The 27,197-nt window shown below is 50.5% G+C and overlaps 1 protein-coding gene across 4 annotated transcripts in view; it reads left to right on the forward strand.

The window, feature by feature from the left end:
- The first annotated feature begins 9,898 nt into the window (after positions 1-9,898).
- dpy (fibrillin-like protein dumpy) overlaps positions 9,899-27,197 on the forward strand; it is a 123,312-nt gene continuing 106,013 nt past the window's right edge. For all 4 annotated transcript variants that reach the window (XM_033466094.2, XM_033466095.2, XM_033466097.2 and 1 more), the window contains exon 1: positions 9,899-9,985. In XM_033466094.2, coding sequence (XP_033321985.2) covers positions 9,976-9,985 — 10 coding nt within the window. In that variant the 5' untranslated portion in view covers positions 9,899-9,975. The remainder of the gene's footprint in view (positions 9,986-27,197) is intronic.

A 27,197-nucleotide genomic window follows, 5' to 3' on the forward strand; every position in this document is an offset into this window, starting at 1 on the left:
GCAGTTAGAAAGACTTGCGAAGATTTGTATTTTGAGTTTCAGGGATGGATAGAACGAGGATGGACGAGAATCGTTCGTCTCCGCCTGCTTAATTTTTCCTGAGCCGGCGCGATCGTTAAGACCCGCATCAAGGCGGGACAAGCGGCAGGAATATTTCCGAGGCTGTAACTTTCACGGCTCGTTGACGGAATTTTACTTGGTCCCCGGTTCTTCTTTCTTTTTTTCGCCGGGAGGAAGATATCGACGCTGGATTTGGCGTGGAACGCGACTGCGAGCGCGTGGGAGGATCACGAGAACATTCGGACTGCCCACATGGAACGCCGCCGTAACGCATCGGCCAGTAAAGTATCGAGGCATTCCGTTGCGATTTTGAACGACGTCGGTTTCGGCGGAAGCGTCGTCTCGCTGTACGGAAAATAAAATTTGTTCGTTTCAGTCGAGGACGACCGAAAGGAGCAGCCCGGCGACTATTTTCCTTATTGACTTAGGCCTGCCTGGCTGGGCCTCGGTGTCCAGGCCTTCCAAGCCTGGAGCAGTTCGTGGAACGAGTGCAAAAGCGAACCTTTTCCCTACTCGCTCTTGCTTCTTCCGAATCTCGCACTCTTTCTCTCACTCTCACTCGTTCCAAGAACTGCTCCAAGCCTGTGGAGTGAGTGCCTGTGGATCCGACAACGACTGGATCACCGGAAACTCTTGAAATTCGAAGCTGTTTCGCCGGGATGATTGGACCAGTCAAAATAACAGGTCGCGTTGAAACTGGTTATACGAAATCTTGAAATTTTTACGCAACTTTATCGGCGCGAAAATTCAGACGAAATTAATAATAAGACGTTTCGTTGAAGGCAGGCAGCAGAGTCGTGGCAAATTTCCCGCAGACTGGCTGAACAAAAGCGGTTTCCATTGTCCGTCCCCGCGGAGACTCGGCTGCAAAACAGAGAATGTCCGTGCCTGTGTAAACATTTCCTGGCGTAATGATACGCGGGATGGCTCCGGGAGCGAGCGTCCTTGATTTTCATCAGCGGCATGCGTAATTGTGGTATAATATTACTGCCGATGGGATCCGCAACGATAAAGAAGAAGAAGAAGCGGACGCCGTTTTCGCGAGCGGGGAACAGAGGATCGTTCCTTCGACGGCCAACAAAAAGTGTAATAAAGGCCGGGGGGATGCCTCTTCTTGTACGAGTGAACGGATAATTATATAATCAAGGTTATTACGGCATTAGATAATCGCCGTTGGACCGCGATAAAGATGCGCGATCGTTCTTTTAATAATATGGGCCTATTTTTAACGGATACTCGCGCGCGGGTATTAATAATATTCGCGATGCACATTCTCGGCAAATTTAATTGCCTGGCTTGGATGGTCGTTGCTCGTGTTGCGTTTCTCTTCGACCTTTCTCTTGAACTCCGTCGGGTCTCGGTTTCGACGAGCAGATAAAATGAATCTCTCGTTTCATCGCGCGCTCTGTTCGAATTTACACGATCGAGATTATCCGTGGTATTTTTATCGAAAGAGATATTATTAGCGTCTCGGCAACTTTTGTTGCGCTTTTTAAAGATCTAAGTCCTTTCGATCCGTCGACGTAACCGCATACATACATATTCAATGCGAAACGTTGAGTAACATTTCACTTAACACGCGTGTTAGTACTCGCAGTAATTTGCACGGTAACGTATCTCGTTTCAGAGGTTTCGTTCGCTTACTTTCTACCATCGCAACCGGTGAACGGATATCTGGACATCTTCCAATCGATGAACAACAAGCAACATCGTCGGCAGTCAAGAATGTTAGAAATGCTTGGAACTTGTCTAGAAACAACTGCATGTCCGGACGCCGGTGAAAATGATGATGGCTCGCCTGAGTGAGTTCTTTGGCTCTTCTTGAGTTTACCTGAATGAAAATGTTACGGATCGGTGGATCGATGTACAATCAATTTTCGAACGACCGCGAAATCCGCGATCGCGGCGCGACATTCGACGCGAATCGGACGAATATCGTCGTTCCGGTAATCGATCAATTTCCGAGCGTACCGGGCACGTGTCGCCGGGCTTCGGTGAATGATCGACCGATCCGTTGATTCATCGCGTTACATCATATCACAATGCGAGCTCCTCGCGCAGCGGCGCACCGCGCGCGCGCGGCCCTCGCGACACACGCGCGATAATGCACTTTTCCGCGGTGTGCAACAGGAATTCCTAGATTGGCTGGAGGTCGCTGGCTGGCTGCGACGATCAGCTTATTCGCATAGATTTCCCCGTTTCGATTAGACGGCGCATATAATCGCGGCGAGGAAGGCATTCCGCTTGATTCACGGGATAGCCGTAGCGGCCCGATCGCGCGCGCGTTTGATTCATGTCACCGTGCGAGCCCCCCATCGAAGTTTTAATGAGAGGCGTAATCGCGTCGCGCCTCGACGCGGCCATTCCGTACGATTCCGCCGCGATTCGTCCCACCTCCGTCGCCGGTTTTACGCGGGGAATAAACGTCAGCCGAACGTACGCGCGACCGTGTTCCCGAGGTAACAATTACTGTCAGCGACTCGTTCCTGGCCACCGAGTGCCCCTCGTCGTTCCGTCCGTCCGTTCGTTCGTCGGCATCGACGTGTTCGACGCACATGTTCGGCATCGTGCGCCTACGATTCGAGCCAGCAATTACTCGGTACGACGAACGATACGCTTAATCGAACGAGCAACGCAACGTCACGCGATCTTGAACATCATTAAACGAACTTTTATCGTCCATTGCCGACTTAATAAACGAGATACGGGCCTTGTGCCGCGCCGCAGCCCCGCCGGATACAACCCGCTGCACGCATTCGACGGAGAGTTCGACGCGCGGAGATCGATGTTGATGGGGCATTGAAATCACCGGAGCCGATTCTATGGCGCGCGGCCGGCGTTTCAAGGGAACCGCGACGAGAATATCGCTGTTACCGCCGATTGTTTTCGATTTCCTGAGAAACCATTATGTCCCGAAGCGGCTCCGAAACGTCTGGCACCATTCGAACTATGCTAGAAAAATTCGGAGTATCTTTTTGGGACACGGACAGAATTCACCGCGGAGAATTTCTCAATTTTCGATGCCTGTATTCCGAGCATGTCGACGGTCCAGATTTACAAGATCTCTGGCAACGGTAGGAAATGTTTTATCGTTATATTTCAAACGAGAGACGATGATCTCGTTCTCCTACAAATCCTGTTCCAAGCGCGACGATAAAAAGGGAGAAGATATTGGTTTCGTGTGCAGAAGCGCCCCCATTGAAACGAGAAACAGTTTACGGCCTAGTAGAACGGATATCGCTGATTTTCCGCGAAACGAAAATACCCGTAGTCACAGTTATTTGCAGCAATCTGTTCGCAGAAACACGCATTACACCGTATTATCGGTAATTTGCTAAGAGAACCGATAATCGAGCGTTAAATCGAGGAAGTCGCTGCACGAGAGAGAGAGAGAGAGAGAAGGGTCGCCCCCCGATACCGGGATTGGAAGCAGCTGATCGATTTATTTATGTGGTGGGAAGACGTTCCGGGCCGGATGAAAATAGAGAGAAAGAACAGAATGCTCGACGGGGCAACGAAGAAGCGCGAAAGTTGTTTAAAAGGGGACGGGTATCTATTACGGAAGGGCCCGGGCCACGGAACGGTGTCGTCGTTCATTTGGATCGTCACGGGGTGTCGTGAACGTGCCCGAAAAAAATGTACAAGATGTCCCGGGCTACTTACAAGCCGGTGGACCGGTGTCGGGGTTTTGAAACTTGATCGAGCAACCGATCGGGCCGGCCCTGCATCGAAGTTATCCGCAGTTGGCCAAGCGGATGACGCATCCACGAAAAGAATACGAAATGAACGTGTGCCCCCACGAACCCGTTACCCATACCGCCGGCGCTGGAAGTCGACGGACTGGAAGCTACAAGGTGTGCTCCGAAAGGCATGCCTGGGATCGGTCTCTTCGAGATGGAAAGCCGTACGGGACCCGACCGGTGCACCCGGTGACTCCGCGATGCGATACATACTTGGAAGCCCGTTCGTTCCGCGTAAACCGCGTCTTTGCTTTCTTGGCAACAACAGCGTGCAAACGAGCACGCGAAATTTCCGATAGAATCGACCGGCGAAAATTTCACTGATCGGCGTTCGATGCGCGCACCCCCTCTTCTTTAAGATGCAGACTTTCGAACGTCCGTTTCTTCGCAGACGTGAGAACCATGTTTAACTCTTGGACAGCGGTGGCCCGAGGCTATTTTTATCCGGTGGCAAAATTGTCATTCAATTGCCGGCTTCTGATGATCGATTCAAATTGGCGCTGTCGCAGAAGAAGCCCCTCCAGCGACGCGCTATAGCAGGGGTGTCAAACTCGCGGCCCCAGATGAACATTTTTGATGTCAAATATCAGGACGTAAACAATAATTTAACTTTATATATGTTTATTACAATGTACTAGTCAAAATAAAAATATTTGTTTCTATGAACATTGATTTTTTGTTGCGGCCCACCTAAAGTTAAGCATTGTTTATTCGGCCCAAGTTAGCTTTGGAGTTTGACACCCCTGCGTTATAGCATCGTCGAGAGGTTACCGTTGAAATCGGATTTAGTCGTAGCGCTCTCCGCGCGCGAGAGATCGCGAGACGGCCGTAAAAGACTCGCCGAAGAGAAAAAAGTGTGTCGTAAACAGAGACATCGACGCGATGCTCCCAGCAAATTCTCCGCGGCTTTTGGCATTCTCGGGGGGGCCCCAAGATGGCCACGCGGCGTTTCGCATCGATCTCCTGACCAGCGTGAATCCCGGCTAACGCAACGGCCGTTTCGCAACGCCGTCACAGCCGTGGCAGGGATAAACAATGGCGATCCCGCGAAAGCAAAGTTTACCCTTTTAATCAGGCAAAATCGTTCCGTATCTCGGTAGGATCGTAGCCTGGATTCACGGAAGCCAGATCCTCCGACTCCGGGTCTCATGGATCGTTGCCCGATGCTTCGAAAGATTGCATCGTGGCTCACGGATCGTTGCCTCCGATCTGCGGAAGGGAGAATTCATGGGATCCAGGGATTCTGTCGGGACTCGTTATGCGTCGCTCGACTCGTTTTGGCGTCAGGACGGCGCGACGCGGCGCGGCGCGGCGCTCCGCGTGGAACAGGAAGGACGAAACCGGAGATTGAATAGCCCCGAGGACATCGGCGCGAGAGGAGGAAAATAAAAAAGAGGAAGAACTTCTTTCGTGGATAATTCCACTCGACGCTGCGAAACCTACGCTATCCACTATTTGCGTAGAAACGATGTGTAACCGGGCGGTTGTGCGACAGGGTTTCACACTTTCTTCGCCGCCTGTCCCCGGGCCGTGGTGCACCGGGAATGCGCAATTACGGGCCCGTGGACGCGCGGACGTCCATAGCCGGCCGAATCCGAATCCGGAATCGAATCGGATCGGTCCCTTCGCGAAGTTTCGTGCGGCGAATTTTGCAAATAAATTCCCGTCGTTCGGCGAGCAAACGACGCTCGTCGACAAAGCCAAATTGCCACTTTCGATAATTACGTCGACTCGCATAATCGAAGGAGGAGGCTATTTGAATATCCTATGGTAATTGGCTAGAGGAAACCGCAGACTAAGCGGTGGATTCTCATGTTTGCAGAAATATTCAGTACGAATGGGCCAGATGTACCGGTTTCTGGGGACGAAAGAATCGGCCTTTTTGGATTGTTTCCTTCCTCGTTGTCTAAATAATGTGTCCGCGCGAGTCACGATTATTAATAATCTAGTGAGAAATTCTACACGCGTCCTTTTTCGTCGTATACCCGTCTTAAAGGTGAAAACTAGTTTTTAACACTAAACCTACCATCGCCGGCCAAATGACCGGTTTCATATTTTTTTATTTCATAATTATCGAAGCCGTAAAGCTGCTTCCACCAGAAACCGTTGAATATATTTCTTTATACATAGGCGCATACTGCGATAAAAGTTGTGACAAATTTACATAAATTTTGTCTGTTGCAATTCTCATAAGGCAATAATTGTCAGTCGCTTTTTAGACCTCGGCTTAAGCGTCGAAGCGAGAGAATCTTTCTTCCGTTTCTTTTCGTCGCTGAAAAAACGGCAATTCTGTTTTCACCGATAACCGATGCTGGATCTTTTTGGGGGAGCCTCCGCAAAAAAGGCCTCAACCCCGACAATCATAAATATCTCCGAACGAAATAATTCAGAGGGACGCTTGAAATTACGATACGCCGGACAGCGGAAGATTAATCATAAGAGGTTCGCTAATGCTGACTAAAAAAAAAAAAGTCAACAAAGCTCGCATTCCTCTGACCTCTCGATCGTCCAGCGACCTCCCGTAGCTTTCGTTCCACGTTGTAACCAAGAGCTGAGAAAGCTAGAACTAACGAGAAACGCTAGGTAAATGTTCTCCCGCGATCTTTTTTATAAAAAAATAAGCGACGCGTGTTTCTCTTTTTACATCGACGGTGACTCGTTTAACTCTTTGGGGCACGGTGGGATTAAAAGCGTCCCATCTTTTCGATACACCTCGAAATATTGCGATAGTTACGTGCGCGATCATAAATTCGAGTCCAACCCTATAACAACAAATTAAATTGAATTACTATTACCTTGTTATGCTTTTATATTATGTGATTCTTTCGTCAATAAAAATATATTAATTTTGTTTAATTTAAAACGCGATAAAATTCCTGTGCAACACGAGTCTATTCTATTTCTTGAAATCCTGTGCCCCAAAGAGTTAAAAGGGTTGAAATCCGTCTGCAAAAATACATTCAAATTCGCGAGAATTCGCTAGTATTTTCGTGAGAAATTCGAATTATTCTCGTGGCACGCTAAGCTTCTCGGAATGGATTTCGCCCCTCTAAACCGAATTACCGGCGATATAAAAAAAAAACACGCGTCTCTTACTTGTACCACGATACGTATATGAAAGCGAAAAAAAGTCGAAGTAGGACACGTAGCGTTCCCAGTAAGCAAGCGGATTATCTTTGTTCTCCGCGGCTTGACGGGCCCGGGCTCGTAAATGTGCGCGGAGCCCTAAAATTCCCATCGCGGTGCACGAAGGCGCGTCGCGGGCCGTCGCGTCGGTCCCAGCGAAATAATCGCGGGGCAGTAACTCGCGCAGCGAGCCATACACGCGCGCGTTTTGCGCGTCTCTAATGACACTGTACCCTCGGCTAGAGTACACCGGTGTCGCTGAACCCCGGCGCCTCGAGGCGTTTCACAGGCGGAGGCCACGGAGAGAGAAGAATCCACGGGCGCGCGGCTATATACTTTGCACCATTACGCTTAATCTACGGCCTGCCGTGGCAGCGCTCGATTCATAGAGACAGCGTAGAAAACGCGCCGCGTCACCGTGAACGCGTCTCGGCTCCTCTCGGCTCGGGCTCAGCGGCACCGAGCTAGGGGCTTAGGCTCGTTCGACGTCCCCATTGATTTGTGATCTCGCGGCCGGAAGAAAAACCCGTGTGTCGGGGGGCCCCGCGCCTCGCGATCCGGCCCCGAGGAATTTCAAGCGCGTCTGCCGGTCGGGCTGTTGGCTCGCGCGTCCGCGAATCTTATGTAGATCCGTCCGGCCGCTGAAAAATATATCGGTATCGCTTTCGCGCCTGCTCCCCGTGAATTATTCATGAATATCGTCTGTACGAACGCGTTGTCCAAGGATGTTTCTCGCTGGGGGCTTGATGAATAGGGTGCAGGTGTGATCCGATTCCCTGCTACGCGCCGATAAATTAATCAACGGCCGGGGCAGCCACCGTTCGCTGCGAGGTGCCGCTGATTTTGTAACAGTCGCGCCGTCGATATCTGGCACGGCGTGGCGCGTTGGGCCCGGTTCGTCTGAAATTTTAAGGACTGCCTCCGTGCGCGGACACAAAAGGAACCCGCGTTACATTTATTGGCCACCGGGGGTCGAAGAAAGCGAATGAATGCCCCACGGCTCGGGTTCCAGGGACGGACAACTCATAGGACCACCTTTCGTATTTTTCTACCGCGCCGAGATTGGCTACGGCTGTCTAAAGAATTCGGCGTCAGAGTCCCACTGCATAATACTCCAGATGCGATAATCGTTCTGGAAGCTATCGGCATTGATTTTCTGATGAAATACGTGGTCGACCTTTCGATTCGACCGACCTTTGCCACGGCGTATTCATTGCTGAACCCACGCTGCCAGTTTCTACCGATCCGCCGAAGGTCTACGCATTGCGGAGGGGCTAGTTGTTATATAGATTTCTCTGCTACTAGAGCTTTATTAGATTGTTCGGAAAATTCGTACGAATCGAGAGCTTTCGTGCGAATTCGATGAAACGAACGCTCTATGCAATGCGAAACGAATTTTCCAAACAATCTGATAAATCGTTTTCAAACAAATTATATACAGGAAATTCTCCTGAATCGTCCCCCTCGGATTGTGAACTAAAAATGGACGATTCGGGAAGAGGAGACTCGAATGTTCGAGCATCGTGTCTCGTTTTTATAAACGCCGTTTGCCGACGACCTCAAAAACGTGCCCCGAGAACAATGCTCTTCCAAAATTGTCCATTTCTGCGTACAATTTGAATCGGTTATGCAATCAATTAGGACAAATTTATACTGTATTAGATTGTTCAGAAAGCACGTTTCGTCGAATCCATGCGAAAGAATGAAAACGAGCTTCCCGTGCAAGCTAATAATGCAGCAGCAACATTAGAAGCCGCTGATGCCGATTTTATGCGATCAAAATATCGCCTTGATGGACCTCCGGCATGAGGTATCTCGTACCGAGTCCGCGTAATCAGCTTCAATTAGCTGGCAGGGGGTCTCGTAGATTACAAAGTATTAAAGTAGATCGGTTCCAGGTGTTCAGCGATCCTGCTGCCAGAGTCTCAGCGTCGACATTATCGCTGGAAGCAACTGTTCGCCAATTTCGAGACAGTCTACGCGACGGCGCGATCAAAATTTCGACTCGCCGGACCTCTGACACAGGCGTAAAGTCTTTGTCGAGCCCACGCAGTCAGAGCTTCTGCCAGCTAGGAAAGGGACTCGGATACCGTGAAGAAGCTAGGCCGATTTTTTTCAGGTGTCCAGCGATCCTGCTGCCAGAGTTTCAGCGTCGACATTATCGCTGGAAGCAACTGTTCGCCAATTTCGAGACAGTCTACGCGACGGCGCGATCAAAATTTCGACTCGCCGGACCTCTGGCACAGACGTAACTTCTTTGTCGAGCCCACGCAGTCAGAGCTTCTGCCAGCTAGGAAAGGGACTCGGATACCGTGGAGAAGCTAGGACGATTGGTTCCAGGTGTTCAGCGAGCCTGCCGCCGCAGTTCGAGCGGCCGCAGCAGCGGCCTGGAAGCTGCTGGTACCAATTTCGTGATAATCCATTGACCTCCGGCACGGTGTACCCCCTCGGTGAACCCACGCTGCTGCCAGGTTCTACGAGGTTGCAGAGGGTCTCGGTTGCCGCTGAGCGGCTAGGCGGATTGGTTCCAGGCGTCGGGCTCTCGGAGTTCGCGCGTCGTTCGAGCGACTCCGGTGCTCTAGCCCCGCCGCCGTGGGAGTGAGCCAGAACAGGTAAGAGCGATCGTACGCGGCCAGGTGAGAGACCGAGAGGCGAGGAAGTTCGCGGAGCGGCGCGGGCGGCGGAAGCGGCGGAGGCGAGAGCGGCGAGAGAGGAGTTCGTAGAAGGAAAAGGAGAGGAGGGAGTCCGGTGAAAAGAGAGAGGCAAGTCGAGCAAAGAGAAGGACCGCCGGCCAATGAGACACCAGGCCGGCGATGACGTCGTCGTTGTCTCACGTCGAAGTCTCACCAAAAGTCTTCGCCAGCCGCCAGTTCGTCCGCGGTCTACCGGCTGGACGAGGAGTTCGTCCTTTTCACGACGTCACCACCGAAAGGTGTTCAGTGGTTTATTTATTTTTTCTTTCACACTGTTGACCGGCCAGTGAAACCATCCAGCATTGGAGACCACCTATACAAGGAAGGATCGCGGCTGAAGGAGGCTGCTGTCAGCCATGGGGACGGGTAAGTTACGATCGCCCGGGGAAAAAAACCGTCTGCTCCATGGATCGATCCACGAACGCTCCACGAACAAGCCCGAAATTCTTGTCGCGCTCGCTCTCCGTGTTCCGAAATCGAGCCGCGAGCGAGCCCGTTACCGTCTCCGGTACAAGCTTTCGCGCAGCGTCTCTCTCCGTCCCGCTCGATCCGTTTCTCTCGCGAGACCCGGCGTATGGAACCAGAGCCGCGGGAACGGCGGACACGATCCGAAATCGGCCCGACAGTTTCACCATTCCGCGGCCGCCTCGGCCGTCGGCCGCTCTCCCCGCGTTGATAAGACGGAGAACACCTCGCGAAGCCTGGCAGCTGAAAACTGGTTCAGTCTTCGCTAGAGTCAAGGTTGATCGCGAGAGGATCCCCGAGCATACGTCGCCTGGTGTCGGTGTGTCGGTCCGATGCGGGATCTCCCCCTCCGAGGACACGCCGAGAAAAAAGCTCGATTAACGCGCGCGGCCAGGCTCGACGTTCTCCAAAATGGAGTCGGCACCGTTCCCGAAGGAATCTCATTGTTCCCGGGCGGGTCGCGGGTCCCAGAATCGTTCCCCTCGTTCTCGATCCTCCGGCCGGCCGATCCGGCCTTGAATTAATAATAGATCCTCCTCGCGGAGGATCTGGAAAGTCCACCGGTTCTCTCTGTCTTCCGTAAAAGTGTTACACTTTTGCCGTGCCGTGTTACTTTCATCTCGCGTTCCCGCTGCTATAAATATCCGGCGTTTCCATCGGTGAAACGAGCCTCGCGCGGCGTGGCTCGGCGCACTCGATTCCCGGCCCGTGAAAACACGTACATAATTTCCCCGTGCTCGCGGTATATCTGTTGATGCCGTGGAATTCTCCGAAGGGAACCGATTGTCCGCTCGCGAAATCGGACGTTATGTCAGACCGCGCGATTGCTACGACCTTTAGCACATCCTTTAGGCAGATGGTGTCAAGGATGCGCGCGAGCCCCGCGAGCCGGCCGATCAGAAATTATGCGACTACCTAGCCGTAACGCGGACCGGCCGCTCTTTTTTTTGCGCGTTAGAACGAATCACCGCGACTATTCGGTTCCCCGTAATTTTTTCTGTCGCGTACCGTCCGCTCGCCAATCGTCCGGTTAACGAACGCGTTTGCGGAACGGTCCTCGCGACTTTTTCGGCGGGCCCGCCGCGTTTCCGGTTCCAACGGCGACCGGTCCCCGGCTTTAGAAAGCGGCAAAAGCCGCCATATCGAAAGGAAAGGCGAGCTCGCAAAATCGCTCCGACTTTTGTCGGCCAATTTGCTCGACGCTTGCGTCACCGTTTCGCACACATCCTCTTCTGTCCAAGGACCCGTCGGCCGAAGATCTGACATAGATGATCGAATTGGTCTCATCCACTCGCGTTGGCTCGGCTCGTCGATACCCGCGTTCCCGGCCTTGAATTCGTCGGGGGTATTAACCCTCCGTCCCGCGTTTTACTAGGCTGCGGCATAGATAGGTTCAAACGCGTTCCAATTCTGCGAATGACTCACCGCGAACGTGCACGATTGTCGTTAAACAGTAGCCAGATGTAATCTCGGATTACGCAATCGATCGAATGCGCTTCTGTATTTGGAAAAAGTGTCGAACCTCGCTGAACCTCGTTGCTTGCGTTACGATCCAGTGATTTGTTTGTCTTCGGTGTCGACAGAAAAGATGACAAAATCGTTCGAGAATAACAAGCAGCTCCGGCAGCATTGGAATCAAATCATTCGTTCGACGAACAATGCGTTACGTCAACATTGCTTCGATACACATGCCCGGCAGAAAAACAAAGGCTTTATAACACGTTTCCTAACATCGGAAAACGCTTTATATAAAATTCCGAACGATGACACAGCCGATCTCACAGTGGTGTCGTCTGAAGAAAAATGTTAACGAGTCGAACGAGCATCTGAAGCAATAGCGCATATTTTAATTAAAAAAAAAAGGAAGAAAAGAAAAGAATACCAAAGTACAGAGCTCGCAGTCTCTGAATTATCTTCTCGTGGTATTAATAACATTCGCGTTGGGCGAGGCGCGCGCGCGCGCGCGTACCCGATCTGCTTCTTTAATTACAACGGCGAGCAATGTTTACGACCGTCTGTAAATAAAACCCCATCGTCGTCTAGGCTGCCTCATCCGTCGAATTAAAAAAAAGTAAATTACTCGACGATTATTAGCCCTTCCGCCGGAGGCCGGCCGGGGGTATTTGTTCACCGATCAAGGACGGGGCGGCCGGGAACAATGAAACTCGCGAAAATCGAGAAGGTTTCGCAGGTATAGAGATCGGGGGGGAGAGATCGATCGCGGCTCGGGGCATAGTGTTGCAGTGATTCCGCGCGGGGACACTTTCTGTGACAAGTATAAGAGGTTCACCGGCCACGGATCCGGTTTCGCCGACGGGAGTGTGCGTGGTTTTCGAGGACCGTGGAGGAGAGGATGCGAGAACGTCGCGAGGGATGATTAAGAAGCTTAAGTAGCGGGGACGAGGAAAACGGAGCCGGGTGTGTGGCGAGTCGTGGCCGCGAGTGAGTGAGCAAGCAAGAAAGTTCTATGTATAGTCGAAAAGGATACGGCGACGCATACCGGGAGTGTATATCGGGAGTGATCCTTTTGGTGCGCTCTTTTATGGACTTGGACGCGGCGTCACCGCCTTTGGATCTAACGCAAGTACCTATATTTACCAACGATACGGCGGGCATTGCGTAAGTCCTGTTAGGAATATAAAAATATAGATGATTAAGGAGAACGGTGCGCTCGCGCGCGCGGGCGAGCGAGCGAGCGCGTTCTCGGCTCCCGGCGACATAGCCAAGTTAGCGGTAATCGACGGTTCGTTTGCAAAAAGGAGAAGACATAGAAAAAAGAACGAAGACGGTAGACGTCGCGCGATTTATGATAATGACGGCAGACGGGAAACTCTCGCGCGCGGGCTCGCTAGGAAGTCGAGATTAACGATAAAACCGTGTAAGGATGCGGTTTAGAGACGATAAAAGGCGTAGTCTCGCCGAGCGAGACCGAGCTATATTGAAATTCATCGTGGCGACTCTTGTCGGCGATCGACTCTTTTCTTCGTTCACGTTTTCCGCGGAGTTTCCTTCGCGGGTATATTGCATCTGGATGCAACGCGACGCCGGCTACGGACTTCTTACGGGGGACGTCTCCCGAACGCCATCGAGCCGCCGCCTATTATCTTGCAAATGCATTCCGAATACATTATGCCATCATTTGCTTCTGGCCCGCTCGTGGTCCGCGACCACGCTAATATCGATCGCCGGATCATGCTCGCCGGAATCCAAAGCGGCCGTTTAAACACGCGGCCGTACGTCGCCGCACAATGAAGCCGTTTTAACGTAGCCGGGATTCCAGTGTTCCGCATGTTAAACGGGAAACCATAAGCATCGAAACGTGCCCGCGACACAAAGGAAATTGTTAGCTGGCCGTAGGGTACATTTAACGCTTCGGGAACGGCGATCTCGCCTCGCCGGGCATCGAAGTCTCCGGCGCGGCATTCGAATCGTTCCGAGCGTCTTCCTCGCTTCTCTTCTTTTCTTCTTTCATTTTTGGTATGCGACCGGTAGAATGTTAACTAACTTCTACGAGCCGATTGTCAGCTGGAAAGTACGGTTTAAACGCGGCACCAGCTTCGCTTCCGTTCGAACGAGATGTTACGTGATCGCCACTCGTTGCTGCAGAACCCTTGTAAAATTCGTAACCGAAACGTTCTCTCTCTAATTACGTTTGCGAACGGCACTAACTTTCAGCAGACTCGTTTTCACAGTTCGTTCCTGTTGGAAAAGATGAATTCGACTAGAATGTTTAGGATGCGCAAGAGTTGAAGCACCATCCGCTGCAATTAATTGTAACGTTCTAGCTTCGGTTTCGTTAATCAAATTGCTTTGATTTTGTAGGAATTGTTTTGTGGTCGGTTTTCGTGTTAATCACTTCGTTGCGAGATAACGTCGACGTTTCACATCGAAAGCATCGACAACTAAAATTATGCTAACTCGATGATATATTGACGCTTGAATATGTTTGCTTCCAACATTCGCTGTTCTGCGTTTTATTTATTTCACTCGTTAATGCAAAGAAAGGAAATAGCTTTCAAAGGAAATGAAATACATCAAACGTGGATTAATCTCTCATTAATTATCCTTTATTCGAATGAATGCTGGAACTCCTTTATGCGAATGATTAACGTCGTTATCCTTGGCAATGTTTCTTCCGATTGCTTACTGTTTCCTATTTACCGAGGTGATTGCCGGATCACCGTTTAAAACGCAATATTACTTTCCCGCGGCGGGCGTTTCTTATGTCACCGATCGAAGCGGCGCACAATGCTCGATCGACGGCGAAAGGCATTGTCGAGGTCGCGGTGCAGCGAGTCCGTCATTTTCCTGGTTACGATTCGAAACGGCTGAAATCGGCGCGACTGCGTGGACGCACGAAACGCTTGTGGGCTGGAAAGTTTCTCAATCGCACGCCCCCGACACCGACCGATCTAAATACGTCTGATAGAATGCTTAAAAACGAGATTTCCATCGTATCAAATACACATAACCCGCCTTGGGTTGTTTGTACAAGCGGTATCCACTTTTTCAGTGTTTTGCGATCGGTTCGACAGATTCGAATTGCACTTACGATAATACTAAACGTAGCATACACGATGTGCCATCATTTTTGGAAAACTTGTTGCTTAACATCCACAAATGTAGAACAGAATTTCATCGTAGCTGAGTATTTTTCCAACGCTGTTAACGTTAAACCTACGAAACCGGTCGAAATGGCCGGTCATGCATTCTTTATTTCAAAATTGTTGGAATTGTGCTAACAATTTCGTAGAAAATAATTGAATAAATGACTCAAGTCAAGCACATATTCTAATAAAAACAGTAAAATGTCTAAATAAATTTAGTGTTATTATTCTTATGAAACAACACATGTCAGACGTCTTTAGTAGGTTCAGTGTTAATCGCTGGGATCTTCGTTCGCAATATGCGTTCACATTGAATTCGAATCTCCCGATATTAAAGTGCATTTCGAAGTATATTCTAAGGTGCTTGCAACATCGGACGCGCGTTACATGTTGTATCCACCGTGTTCAGATGTCAACCGAGTCACAGTTATTTTTCCATCGATGGCGCGCGCTCGAGTCACGAGCATCATAGTAAAACATTGTCCCCGTGTCGGTCTCGAAATAGGAAAATCGCCTCGTTTGCTATCTGTGACCCCGTTTGAACTTCTCGTTGACGGCCGGATTGGTTACGCAACGAAATGTGTATCGCACGCGAAGCACGGCGGCAGACGCGTCCGAGCTGCCGCATCCGCCGCGCGTCTCTGCTGGAAATAATTAATAAGTGCGCGACACAAAGCTATCCTTGGCAGCGATTCGTTAGTCGGCCGCCCGAACATTGTGCCCGGCCGCCGTCGCGATCGGTTTCTCCGATAATCTCTGCTCCAAATCTCGGCAGGAATCGAACCGGAGCACGCGATGATATCCCGGTTCCCTCGGATCTTTGCAGAAACGAACGGGATTTCGCGGCGAAAAATCCGAGCGACCGTTTCGGACACCCCGCCGATCATGCCGGGACGGCTTAGGAAGCATAAACCCCGGCGAGAAATCTAGATCTAACGCGCGGTAACGCGTATGCGAACGTCTCTCGAACTTGATAATTAAGGAAGTCAAATTACGTCCTCCTCATCGGGAAACACGGCGTGCTCTCTCACCACGGCTGGCAATTTTCCCTGTCGCATGACTCCCCGTCGTTATTACACGGTCTCCTTTCGAATTGATGGCTGTTCTTGTCCACCGGGGATCTACGCGTTCGCACAGGAAACGACTTAACTCGGACGATCACGAAATGTTGCATCCCGACGTAGACAAGATTTTATTCCTGGCGATACGCTGAACGATCCGGAGCACGCACGTTCCACGCTGGAATCCTGTTAGAGTGCTCCGTTGATCACAGTAATGTTGCTCTCGTAACTGAGTCAGGCTCCGTGGGAAACGTTTTCGTAACGTTTAACAATGTCTGTCGAACACGTCCGCTGAAAATCCCGCAAATTCGAAACGAACGGACTCCGTACATTTCGATGAGATCCGTAACGATCTTTATGCACATTCGTATTCAATGGCATGTGTTTGGATAACGGCAAACTTGCATTTTATAAATCTAAAACAGATAGAGATGACGTCACTTCATCCGCACTGGAACCATGAATTGTAATCGATGCATATCTTCGTCCTCGTCTTCTAATGAGAAGATTGACGAAGTTTCTGATTGACTGGTTTCTGTTCTTTCCTCTCGTAATTCCTGATATTATAGAAATGTTTCTATGAAATTTCTTTGAACAAACTTCTTTAATCAACCATACGTTATAATAGTAGTTCGGTCGTTCTTCAATCGATATGAAAAAGTTCGTTGTTACGCAGTTACCTAGATGGTACTTTCAGTTTAAAAAGTTCTATATTCGCAGCGAATTTTGGGTACGGTAATTTCTAATGGCGCCCGATCCGACAGCAAAGGGTTCACATTGCCCAAATCGAAGCTCGAGGAGTCGATGGGGACTCATAGGGGACTCTCGGCTGGACGGCGAGGTATCCGGAGGATTCTCGCAAACTTGCGCGGTCCCAAAAGGGCCTTGATGGTCCTTGGGGACAAGGTAGAGGGGGCAGGATGGTCCTCGGCGTCCTTGGGGGTCACGGATGGGTCGCGCTGGCCCTTGGAATGCTTTCGACCGCCTCTACCGGTTTTTGTCTCGTTCAAATCCGCTCTCGAGTAGGCGAATCTGTAAAGGAAGTTATTCAGCCGCGGATGCATCATGTCTCATTACCATGGGAATTGAATCGGATCGAGTCGAATCGATTGAACGTCGCTCAAGGGCAAAAATGAGATCGTGTGCCCAGCATGATCGGGACGGGTACGAACCTGGGAGCGGGCTTTTTGCCGGTTCGATCACGAAGATGAAAAGTCTGGAAATGGGGATCATCCAGTCTCCTCCCTCCCCCCCTCTGCATAATCTTTGCATATTTATGAGTTTCGCAAGTAATATTTAACTTGGACTCGATTCAATTATGCATCCCGCCGGCGGTTTCCTCGGCCCAATTGCATCTTAGCCGGCGCGACTCGTTATTGCCTATGCGCGGGCACGGCTGAGATCGCCGATTGCAACTGCGTCCGCCGTCGTATCTTCGTTTGTCCCGAACAAAAAGAGAAAAAAAAAGGAAAAAAAGAATAAATTGTTGCATCGTTTTCCTAACGATGATTTCCTAGCGTCCTCCGGTTCTCGATGAAAAACCTTAACGACCGTATTACCACGATCTAAAACAATGCGCATCTTCCGATCAAACAGGATGAACAATTAACGGCGCGGCGATGAGAAAATTATGGAACGCGAGAATATGATTGCAATTTGCGTCTCTTAGTCATACGCGTTATTTAACGCCCCGGATGTTCGCATATTTTTGTATTAATGAAACGCGTTCTCAACAAGGATAACACGCGATAATCGCGGCTACGAGGCGTACGCATTCTCACGTGCTTGTTCCGAATTTGATCAATGTTGCTCGCCCTGTCGGACGACTGTCATTTCAATTAAAACGTCGTCTGACGGTTTCACCATCGAACGACGTTAATGAACATCGCAGAAAATACAGCCGTTGACACAAGGCTCGAACACTTATTTTTCACATAATTTCGCTCTAATAACGAGCCCCGCGGACTTCGCAATAAAAAAGACGGTGGAAATCAATAACGACGTTCCATCATTACCTCGTAGAAACGATGCGTGCATTTACGAAGACGTCTCGTTTTGTTGCCCGTCAACGGGCAAGTTGTCAAGTCATAATGATTGTTGCCCTATTTATAGAACGAATCGAGCACTGTGCGCGCACTTTTCAGCGGCGCACGGAGCCGATCCGTTACAAGCATCGGTTTTAGGAGGCGGCTATTAGCGGCGATTATCCCGCGATTAATTAAATTACGTGCGGCGATGGGCCGGATCGCAGGGCCCCACGAAATCGCCGGCCAGCTACCGTATAATAAATGCGAGCATGCGTGCGGTGCACGCGGGATAGAATCCAGCCGAAGACGACGATGATTAACCGGTCGATCGGTTAGACCGGTATCCACGTCAAGCAACGCGAAAGTGGCGAGGTGCGGTCGTCCATTGCCGATTATAGGCATCCTTCGTTCCTGAGACGCCACTCGCACCTTCTCTTTCTCTGGCTCTCTCTTTCTCTCGCTGTCCTGCTCTCTCTCCTCCTCGTCTTCTCTCCATCCGAGTTCTTCGTCAGAACGAAGGAGTGCGAGAGAGAGAGAGAGAGAGAGAGGAAGAAAAAGAGAGACGAGGAGAGAACGCGTGTGCGTGTGTATACCTTTCGAGCATGTACACGCGGAAGGGTGTATGCGGGCTCGCGTCCTCTCGATCTTTCTCCGGTGTTCTCCAGGTTTTCCCTTCGAGAAATTTTTCTGGTCACGAATGAGCACACCTCGCGACCTTCTCCATCGTATGCCCGGAGGTATCATTCCGGACGTGGAAGGCGAGGAACGTCCGCGTACATTAGACCGCAACGTCTGGATCGAATCGTTAATTTTTCCCGATGGATTCGCCTTGTAATTTATGACGCCTTTCCGTCGAACCGCCGGCCAGGTGGGGCCAGGTGAGGGGGGAGGGTCGAATGCACCCGAGAGAAATGTAGAAACGGTTCCGTTCGGCCGAACGGTCACGTATCGAGAGCTTAGAATCGCTCCGGCCGATCGAGAAGCCATCAACTTTTTGCCACCGTATTTGCATGCTCGGTTCACGACCTCGGTCTGCCAACCGAACGGCGAAAAAAGTGGCACGGGAGCTATGAGAGCGGGTCTTTGACCGATCTCTGCTGCTTCGAGGAGACTCTCCCGGCAGCCGATGATCATCCACTCTTCGCGGATAGGCATATTTTGTAACAGTAAAAAGCTTTCTGCGCGAAGAACTGGATCATCTTCTGTTTTGCACAGCGTTCCCCGATTCATTCTGCATTATGATGCGCAAAACTTTACACAAAATGAAACATTTCTTCGTCTGGCGAAGCGAGAGACCTGGAAGCCACGCACAGTTTCATTTCTTCTTCCTGAATTATCGTTAATAAGTTAATTAACATTAATGGAACGCGTCGATGCTCCTCGGTTTCTTTTAATCTTTCCATCGTTTAAGAACTTCGATCCGTCCGTTTTCGTCACGAACGACGTAAAATCTACTTATGATATTTGTTTCATCCGATTATTCAGACTCGAAAGATTTCGTTCTAAGCGGGTTAGTTCTTATCGCCTAACTATACCGCTCGATTCTAATTCATCCAACGATTTGTCCGCAACGTCGCGCTCGTTCTTTCAGTTAATCCTGAATATCCGCGCGCCGCGCGGCTTTCTGGCCCAACCAAACCCCCCCATTCCGTTAAAGCCATTCCAAGACCCAGCCGCGAGTTCTGAATCCGTTCGTTTTAAAAATCCAATTTCAAGGATCGCTAACGGCCACCATATTAGGATATCGAGATGGTGCTACCAGAGGAGTCGGCGGACAACCGGCGGGATTGTGATATCACTGAGCGCGAATCCCTCGAATTTTATTACACCGGATTTCTCGTCACGTAGCTTCTACATCTAATAAAGCTCGGAATGAATATAGGCGGCGAAGGGGGGCCCGGCGACATTTTATCTCGCGCCAGGGCACCGAGCGGTTAGCATTAACCAAACGTGGCTGCAGTAAAATTCTGCCTAGTCCCGCGCGGTCATTCTTCGATACTTCCCGGCGGAGTTACAGCGAGCCCAGGATTTCAGTCTTAGCCTCTACGATCTCATTCCTGGAATATCGTTTTGCTGGTTGTTTAATTAACCGCATTAGAGCAGGGAAAAGCACGGGGGGAAGAAGAGAAACGGTCGACCGGTACCCATGCCGCGGCTGGATACATTTTCCAGTGTTCTCCGTCCTGTTCCATCCTTCCGTCGATCCTCCTCGTCCCTCATCGCTGGATGCAGCCCGCGTAGTCCGCCGGCTTGTATATCGCGCTCCTCGGAAGCAGAATATTCTTCGCCCTTTCGCGGCCACCGAGTGTAGGCGCCATTACTCGCCTCCGGGTCTCTCCCTTCTCTCTTCTCTTCTTCTCCCGTTCCTCCTCCTTTCGCGGCTCATCCTCCTGCCGCTACTCCTGCTGCTGCCTTTTCTTCTTCTCCTTCTTCTTCGTCGTCGTCGTCGTCGTGGTCGTCTTCTTCTTCTTCTTCTGCCTCTTCTTCTTCTTCTACTTCTACAACTACTTGCACCGCTTCTCCTTCTTCTTATCTCGGCCGTCTCTACGAGTCAAGGACCGTTCTCAAGGAGGTCGCTCCTTTTAACCGGGCGTGTAGCTACACGTTTTCCTTTGTCTCCAGGAATCGCTTTCGTATCGCGCCTGTTACGTGGCTCTCCGACGTTTCCCTCGTCGTGATTCCCCTCGGTTGCTTTCGCCTCCGAGGAGCGACCGCTTCGGCCCCTTCTGCATCAGGAAGCGGAATAAATGTTTTGCTTCCCGAGCGTGGCACGCTCGAATCCACGTCGCTCCTCTCTGTTACGCTTTGTACGCGATTCCTGCGCCGCTTCGTACACACGGTCGCCGGCCGTTCGAGCATATTCAAGAATCGGGTTCAATTCGCCGGACGCGAGAAAAAAAAGAAGACGGTGGGCGAGGTGTCGCAGCTTCGCGCGGTCGCCATTGTTGCGCCGCGTCAGATGATCACCGCTGGGGCTTTTCTTGCTCGCTCTTAACCTTTTGCGGTCGAAAGCGTTTCCTCCGTGACATTTTATGATCCGCTTGCGGAATTCAATCGTATTCACGCGACGTCGCTTCGCAATCTATTTGGAACAGATGGAAATGTAATTCTGTTCTTATTTGCCATGCAATTGTGACATTATTCATGCGGAGAATTTAGATCAACAAGGTAATTAAGCAATAATGCAAAGAAAAGAGAGAGAGAGAGAGAGGCGGATCTTCGTACATTTATGGCGCGTATACGCCTGGAAAATGTAACATTTACAATTAGAAAGATTTGTTGCGTCGCTACTTTATGTTTATTGCACGGTATCTTCTGATGTCTACACGATAAGTGGTTCTTTCCTCAATAATTTATGAAAGTGAGATCTTACGTAAGTTCCTGTAGATCTAGTTTATAATAAGACCGTGGATGTTGTACAAAATACAAATCAATAGGGAAGATAATCGGTATTCAATTTCTTCATTGTAATTAGAGCACGAAACAAATTTCGACGTGGTTTCTATACCCCGCAAATAACCCTATGCACCCGCGTGGCGACTACAAGGCGCCATTAAAAATTGTTACATCACGTTTTAAGATAATGTGTAAAAGTGTAACTGTTGCGTGAGTGACAAAATTCACTTTCATGCGCATAAAACAAAAATACTATACATAGAATAAAATACTATATTTATAATAAAATACTATATATAAAATGAATATATAAAATGAAAATACAGATTGAGAAAGCTATAGTCTGTATTTCGAGTTAAAATGGCGCCGACAGCGAACGGTTAAGTTAGAAAATTATGCGGCACGATGATCCGCGCAGCGTAAAATTTCGCGAACGATGTGACCTGGTTTATGACTCCTAATGAAGACGTCCGAGCCCTAATGGCCCCGAAAAAATGATCATATCCCCGCCGGAACACAGAATATTCTTTGGCTAATGACGGGCCGGGATCCGCCCCCTTAACATCGCGTAAGTGAATACCAATTTCGGTATGCCGGGCCATTGTAATTTTTTCTGCTCCATTATTCCCGAGGAAAAGAGAGCAAGCGCGAGGGATCCGACGGTCGATCCTCTTCGGGATCGCGCCCTTATTCTTTCATCGGGTCGTTTTTTCGCGATGGTAGCAATCATCCGGCTGATGAATACCTCCGCGGGTCAGGATGTCATGGTCATTGGCTCCGCGGGGGGAAGGATATCGTCACGTATCGCCGAGCAAAGTGGCTCGCGATAGAGAGCTACACCTGAGAAGAGATCCCGCAGTTAATAGTTAGCAACGAATTTAATAGCATCGAGCGAGTTGCTTTAGATACGCGATCCTCGCTGGCGAAATTCTTCTGCCAGCGATGGCCGACATCGGCCACGACGACGATGCCACCGCCGCCGCCGCTCAGGGAGTGTCACTTTTGCTTTTCTCTGACGAGCTGGAAACTCGTTTGTCACGTTTCTTTTCGGTTCGCCGAAGCACCCTGTCGATCCCGCTCGGAGGAAAAGTTAAATTAAATTAACGTGATCCAATTGGCCATCCTGTAAAAAGTTCGTTCGCTGACCGAGAAAAACCAACACTTTCTCGGATCCGTTTCACTCCGATCGCATCGCCGTTATCGATAAAAAAAGAAAAAAAGAAATATTGGATAGCACACAGGTATTGACTTTATAATTAGATCGTGGAACTTACGCGCACGCAGCACGCTCAGTCTTTAAAGCTGGACGAATTAAGCTGGATACGATCTTTTAATCTTCTATGGAATGTGTTGCGGAATGTGCATCGTCTAATGAGGGGAGGCACGACTCCATATTTTCTAAATTAGATCAACATATTAATTCGACGTATAATTTCGTTCCAATTATATCAATTCGACGCATACGAGCGTATTGAACGCAGGCGCGTTTCCATAAACAGCGTTTCATTAGAAAAACCAATTAGTCCGATCTCATCTCAATTAACGAAGTTATACATTGTACGTCCCCGACTTGTTGCGGCGTTCCTATCGACTTGCCGCGCGTCATCGACGAGCAAAGAATAGACGGGTCTGGTCCGTGTATGTAATTGCAACGCGCGGATTCGTGTTTTCCTCGTGCTAAAAATAATGGTCACCGACGATCCTGTTTGCGCAGCGTAATTTTCTAACGCGGCGTTTGCCTAACTGTAAACCGGGCGCGTTCGATGTGTTTGCGAATTCGCTGCAACCTGTTATTCAAATCTCTCGCACGGAGGTCTCATGCACACGTGACGATCGCCCGAGAGAAGCGGAAGGAAAAGCCCGTCGTCGTGTCCCGCCGCGGCGGGTAAACGGAATTACGAGCGATTATCGGGCCGTACAAGGCGAATCTCGGTTTGTACCGTTGCGATGACGGATTAAACGCGTCGCTCGAGAGCCAGTCCTGTAATAAACGATTGCGTAAAATCGTCGGATAGGTGTCAGGCGCATTACGTAAGTCCCATTGCGAATGTAAACGCCGCGGAACCGCCGCGTCGAGCGGCCGCGAATCTCCCGTTCGAGTAACCGAAGAGCTCCTCTCGGCAAACACATTCCTCTATGCCTAGATTCGGCGAAAATTAGTCACCGTATGCCACCAATTAGCGTATACGCAACCGTGCAAACATGACATCTCGCCGATTGAGCATGCATGCAGAGAGAGAGAGAGAGAGAGAGAGAGAGAGAGAGAGAGAGAGGCCCGTCGGGAATTCCAAGCCGCGATGATACACGGCTGAATCATTTAGTTGTTCAATATCTGTTCGGTCATCGAATAATTATTAATAACCAATCACGTATCCCGAAGCACTCTCAAATTGATTGTTCATCGGATTTTATTATCACCGTTATGTAATTATAAGCTAGCAATTTTTCAGCCGCTTATTACGCTGTTTACGCTCGGTCGTTCATCTCTACCAGTCGCTAAATTTATTGCTCAATTTCACGATTCTTTGAATTCGATTTGCTTGGACTGCAATCTTCGCCTGCAGTATATTAAAAATAAGGACTCCGACGAAGATATTTACGACCGTTGAACAACTGCAACGGTCACGCAATTTTCCGACAACTGTGACGTAACACACGAAGGCGACGCTGCAAAGTGTTACACGTCATAACGTTATCGGGGAAATTCGTTTCTCGAAAGCGCGTGCCTGCACGATTGTACCGCATCATTGACGTTGAAACGGAAACGAACTCGCGGGAACAAGAATACACGAACCGACCCCCCCCCCCCCGGCAGATCCACGAACCAGCACCTCGTTGAAAAATTAATTCCAAACAGCTTTTCATCTCGCGATATTAATCGACAACATCGAGCACGGCGACGTTTCGAGACGGAAACGTTTGGGCCGCGTTGCGACAGTGAAATCCCGGCGAAATCCTGGTTACGCCTGTCGGAAGATGCCGGCCGGTGGTTCGATCATCTTCAGGAAGGCTCCGGAGTACGTTCAGCCTTGAGCATATCCATTTATCCCCGCGATTGATTGTTTATGATAAACGGCCGTGATAAATGTCCCAGGAGGCAGCTCGATCCACGAGGGTCCCAACGCAATTTCCACTAATAACGTTTCTTATGCGTGGTCCGGCGCACCGCCGCGGTGGATATCCACATCGGCCGGCCGACCTTCCACCCCCTAACGGTTACGACGCAATTATTCGTGCCTCGAGATGGCAGTGTCATGGGTCGCGGTGCAAATTACTTTTCCGAGTCCCTTCCGCGGTTCCGTTACGCGCGCTCGCACGTACAGCTCTCGGGCCCGGCACCGCGCGACTCGGCGCGAGCCTATCATTACGAAGATGATTTTATTATTTCATTGAACGGACGCGCCGCGACTCCGATAATAAGCGTCATTAGGAAGACGTCGCCGATTTCCTTCCGCGCGCGCGCGTGCACGCGCGTGAACACCGTCGAACGTATACGCGGCTTTATTGTTTTCTTTCGACCTTGTCGAGCCAAGGATGCTCGTTACTCTCGCGACCTTACCCGCATCCGATGTTCGATTAATGACCGTGCGTAATTTTCTTTCTGCCGGCTTCCACGGGACGCGGCGATCTTCTCTGCGATCCTTTCGCGAGAAGCTCGCGAGATATTGTCTCGGGGACCGCGTGACACCCCTGGCGACGTCCACGGTCGATACGGTTTAGAGCTCTGTGACCGGTTTTCGTTGTCGCGATTTTTAAACGGCCACGTCATTGTCCCCGTTTCGAGCGACTGTTACCGTCGGATGTTGAAACACGTTTTGTATCATGCGATCGTCGTCGATCGCAGGGGATCGGAAAGAGAGATTCTATGTCTACTGTTCTAATTGCAAGGAGCGGAGGATAATTGCGTGGCTCGTGTATTGCGGATGTACATAAATCATCGGAGCAAGATAAACAGATTTAATAAGTCCGTTTACGGGCATCGAACGTGTTGGGAACTCGTCGAATCGAGTTCGCGGCACATTCGTTCTGCGATTCCGCTATAAACACGGCACCATTAGACGATGACGAAACACCAGCACGAGCAAAATGAACTGAAAGGCGGCAGCCAAGGTCGCTTATATCCTAGAACACCTAAATCCACGACGTCAGACTTAGGCAGGCCGCGATCCTAGAACAACAGGCGTTTACGACTTTTCCTTCCTGCTTTTGTTCCGCAAGCTGTGTGCTCGGTAATCGAACGTATTAAATCGAATTAATCTAATTAATAGGAGGACCGCGGCGGCCGTTCGGCCTCGATTCGAGGTCGGGAGCTCTCTTCGAGCGTGAACCGAGAGATCCGAGGCGATGCCGGCGGATAATTCCCGTTTATCCGGCAATCCATTTCCCGTTCCGTACGAGGCGCGCTTTTAACAATGACGGCAAAAATGGGGGAACGGCGCGAGAAACGTTAGAACGGTGAATTTTCGCAACGATCAATTTGTCCGTTTAACCATCGGCAACACGTGTTAGACGGCGATCAGGAAAATTGCTGTAATTTACCGTTTTGCAGTAGTCATCCAGGCGTACGTACGCGGCCCGGCCAAACCGATAATAACGCCGCCGTTTCTGCGTTAGCCATGTACCCTAAGTGGTCCATCGAGCGGCGATGCGAGTTATTATCCAGCACTTTGTTTCGTTGCTCGTCGCGGCATCGCAAGCAATTTCAATCCGCGATTCGTTCGCGCCGCGAGCCGCTTTGACAAACGACGACTATAAACGCCGGCGGATAGGTTACGCCGCGGACACTAAAAGCTCCGGGACTGTCTGAATTAGCCGGTCCCGCGGCAACGACGTTGTTCCCCCCGTGGCGACCACTCGGTTGTTTCATTAAACGCATTGTCCGCGACCGCGCAATTAGGAATCCCGGATTGTCCTTAGGAGCGCATAGTTTACGAACAATTTCGATAATACCACGATACACGATATTGCTCAGATTACCGGCGAGCGAGACGCGCGTACTTTTTGCTCCTGGAGCGACGGAGATTGCGCCCGGTGCGAGTAAGAGCATGTTCGGAGCAAATGCATCATCATCTACGCGCAAAGGCTAATATTTGCAACACATGTTTGCGGTTGAAATAGTCAGCGCGTAGAACGGCGGGGGATTCCGTGGCCGGAATAGCCGGCCAAACGCTCCGAATGTCTATGATTTCATTTAAGACAAACATCCGGCAGCTGTTAATAACAGGATTCGGTAGCAACGTATACCGTATCTTCCTCCGATAACGAACGCCGCTCGATCGTCCGCCGCGGGAATGACTCGGCCTGATCTCGTTCGCCGGATATTTATTCCGACGCGCCGTTACAATAAGAGCCCGCCGCGTTCATTATGTGGTAATAAAACCACGGCAGTTACGCGAATAACCGGTGACACGTTTACCGGGAGCGTGTGCCTTAAGTGGATCCGGCGAGCGGCCCGGAGAGTTCAATGCTTGCAACAGCCGTCGCGCGCGTCGCAATGTCGCGGCGCGGCGCGGAGAGAAGCGGACCGGCGGGACGGCCCATTACTCGCGGTGTCACCAGTCTTTCCATATTTAGGGAAAGCATCCGTTAACTGGTTGCGTATGCAGACGTGGAAAAATCCTTTAGCGATGGCAATCGAACAGCGCGGGAAAAACGAAGAGAGAAAGGAGATCCAGTATCGGGGGCTCGTTCGCCTCGGCGAATCCTCGCGAGACTGGCGCGTCCGTCCAATCGCGTAATGCGCGCGCTAAATTAATTGACCGGCTCTGGTCTGCGTTTCTTTTTTGTCCCCGACTGTTTTCGATATCTGTTCCGTTTTTCCGCGGAAATTCTCACGGACCGAACAACCGGAACGTCGTACCGTTACCGAGATCTCTCTCGCACGCGCGTGGGAAAAAAGCGCGAGGACTCGCGCGAGAGGACTCGTGCACGCCTCGAATACAGCGATAGCCGGGGCCCGCGGGATAACCCTGGCAGTAAACGGACGCTCGCTGGGTAAAATGATCGTTAATGACACGATTCG

Source organism: Megalopta genalis, chromosome 1, assembly GCF_051020955.1.
Source record: "Megalopta genalis isolate 19385.01 chromosome 1, iyMegGena1_principal, whole genome shotgun sequence".
NCBI lineage: Eukaryota > Metazoa > Arthropoda > Insecta > Hymenoptera > Halictidae > Megalopta > Megalopta genalis.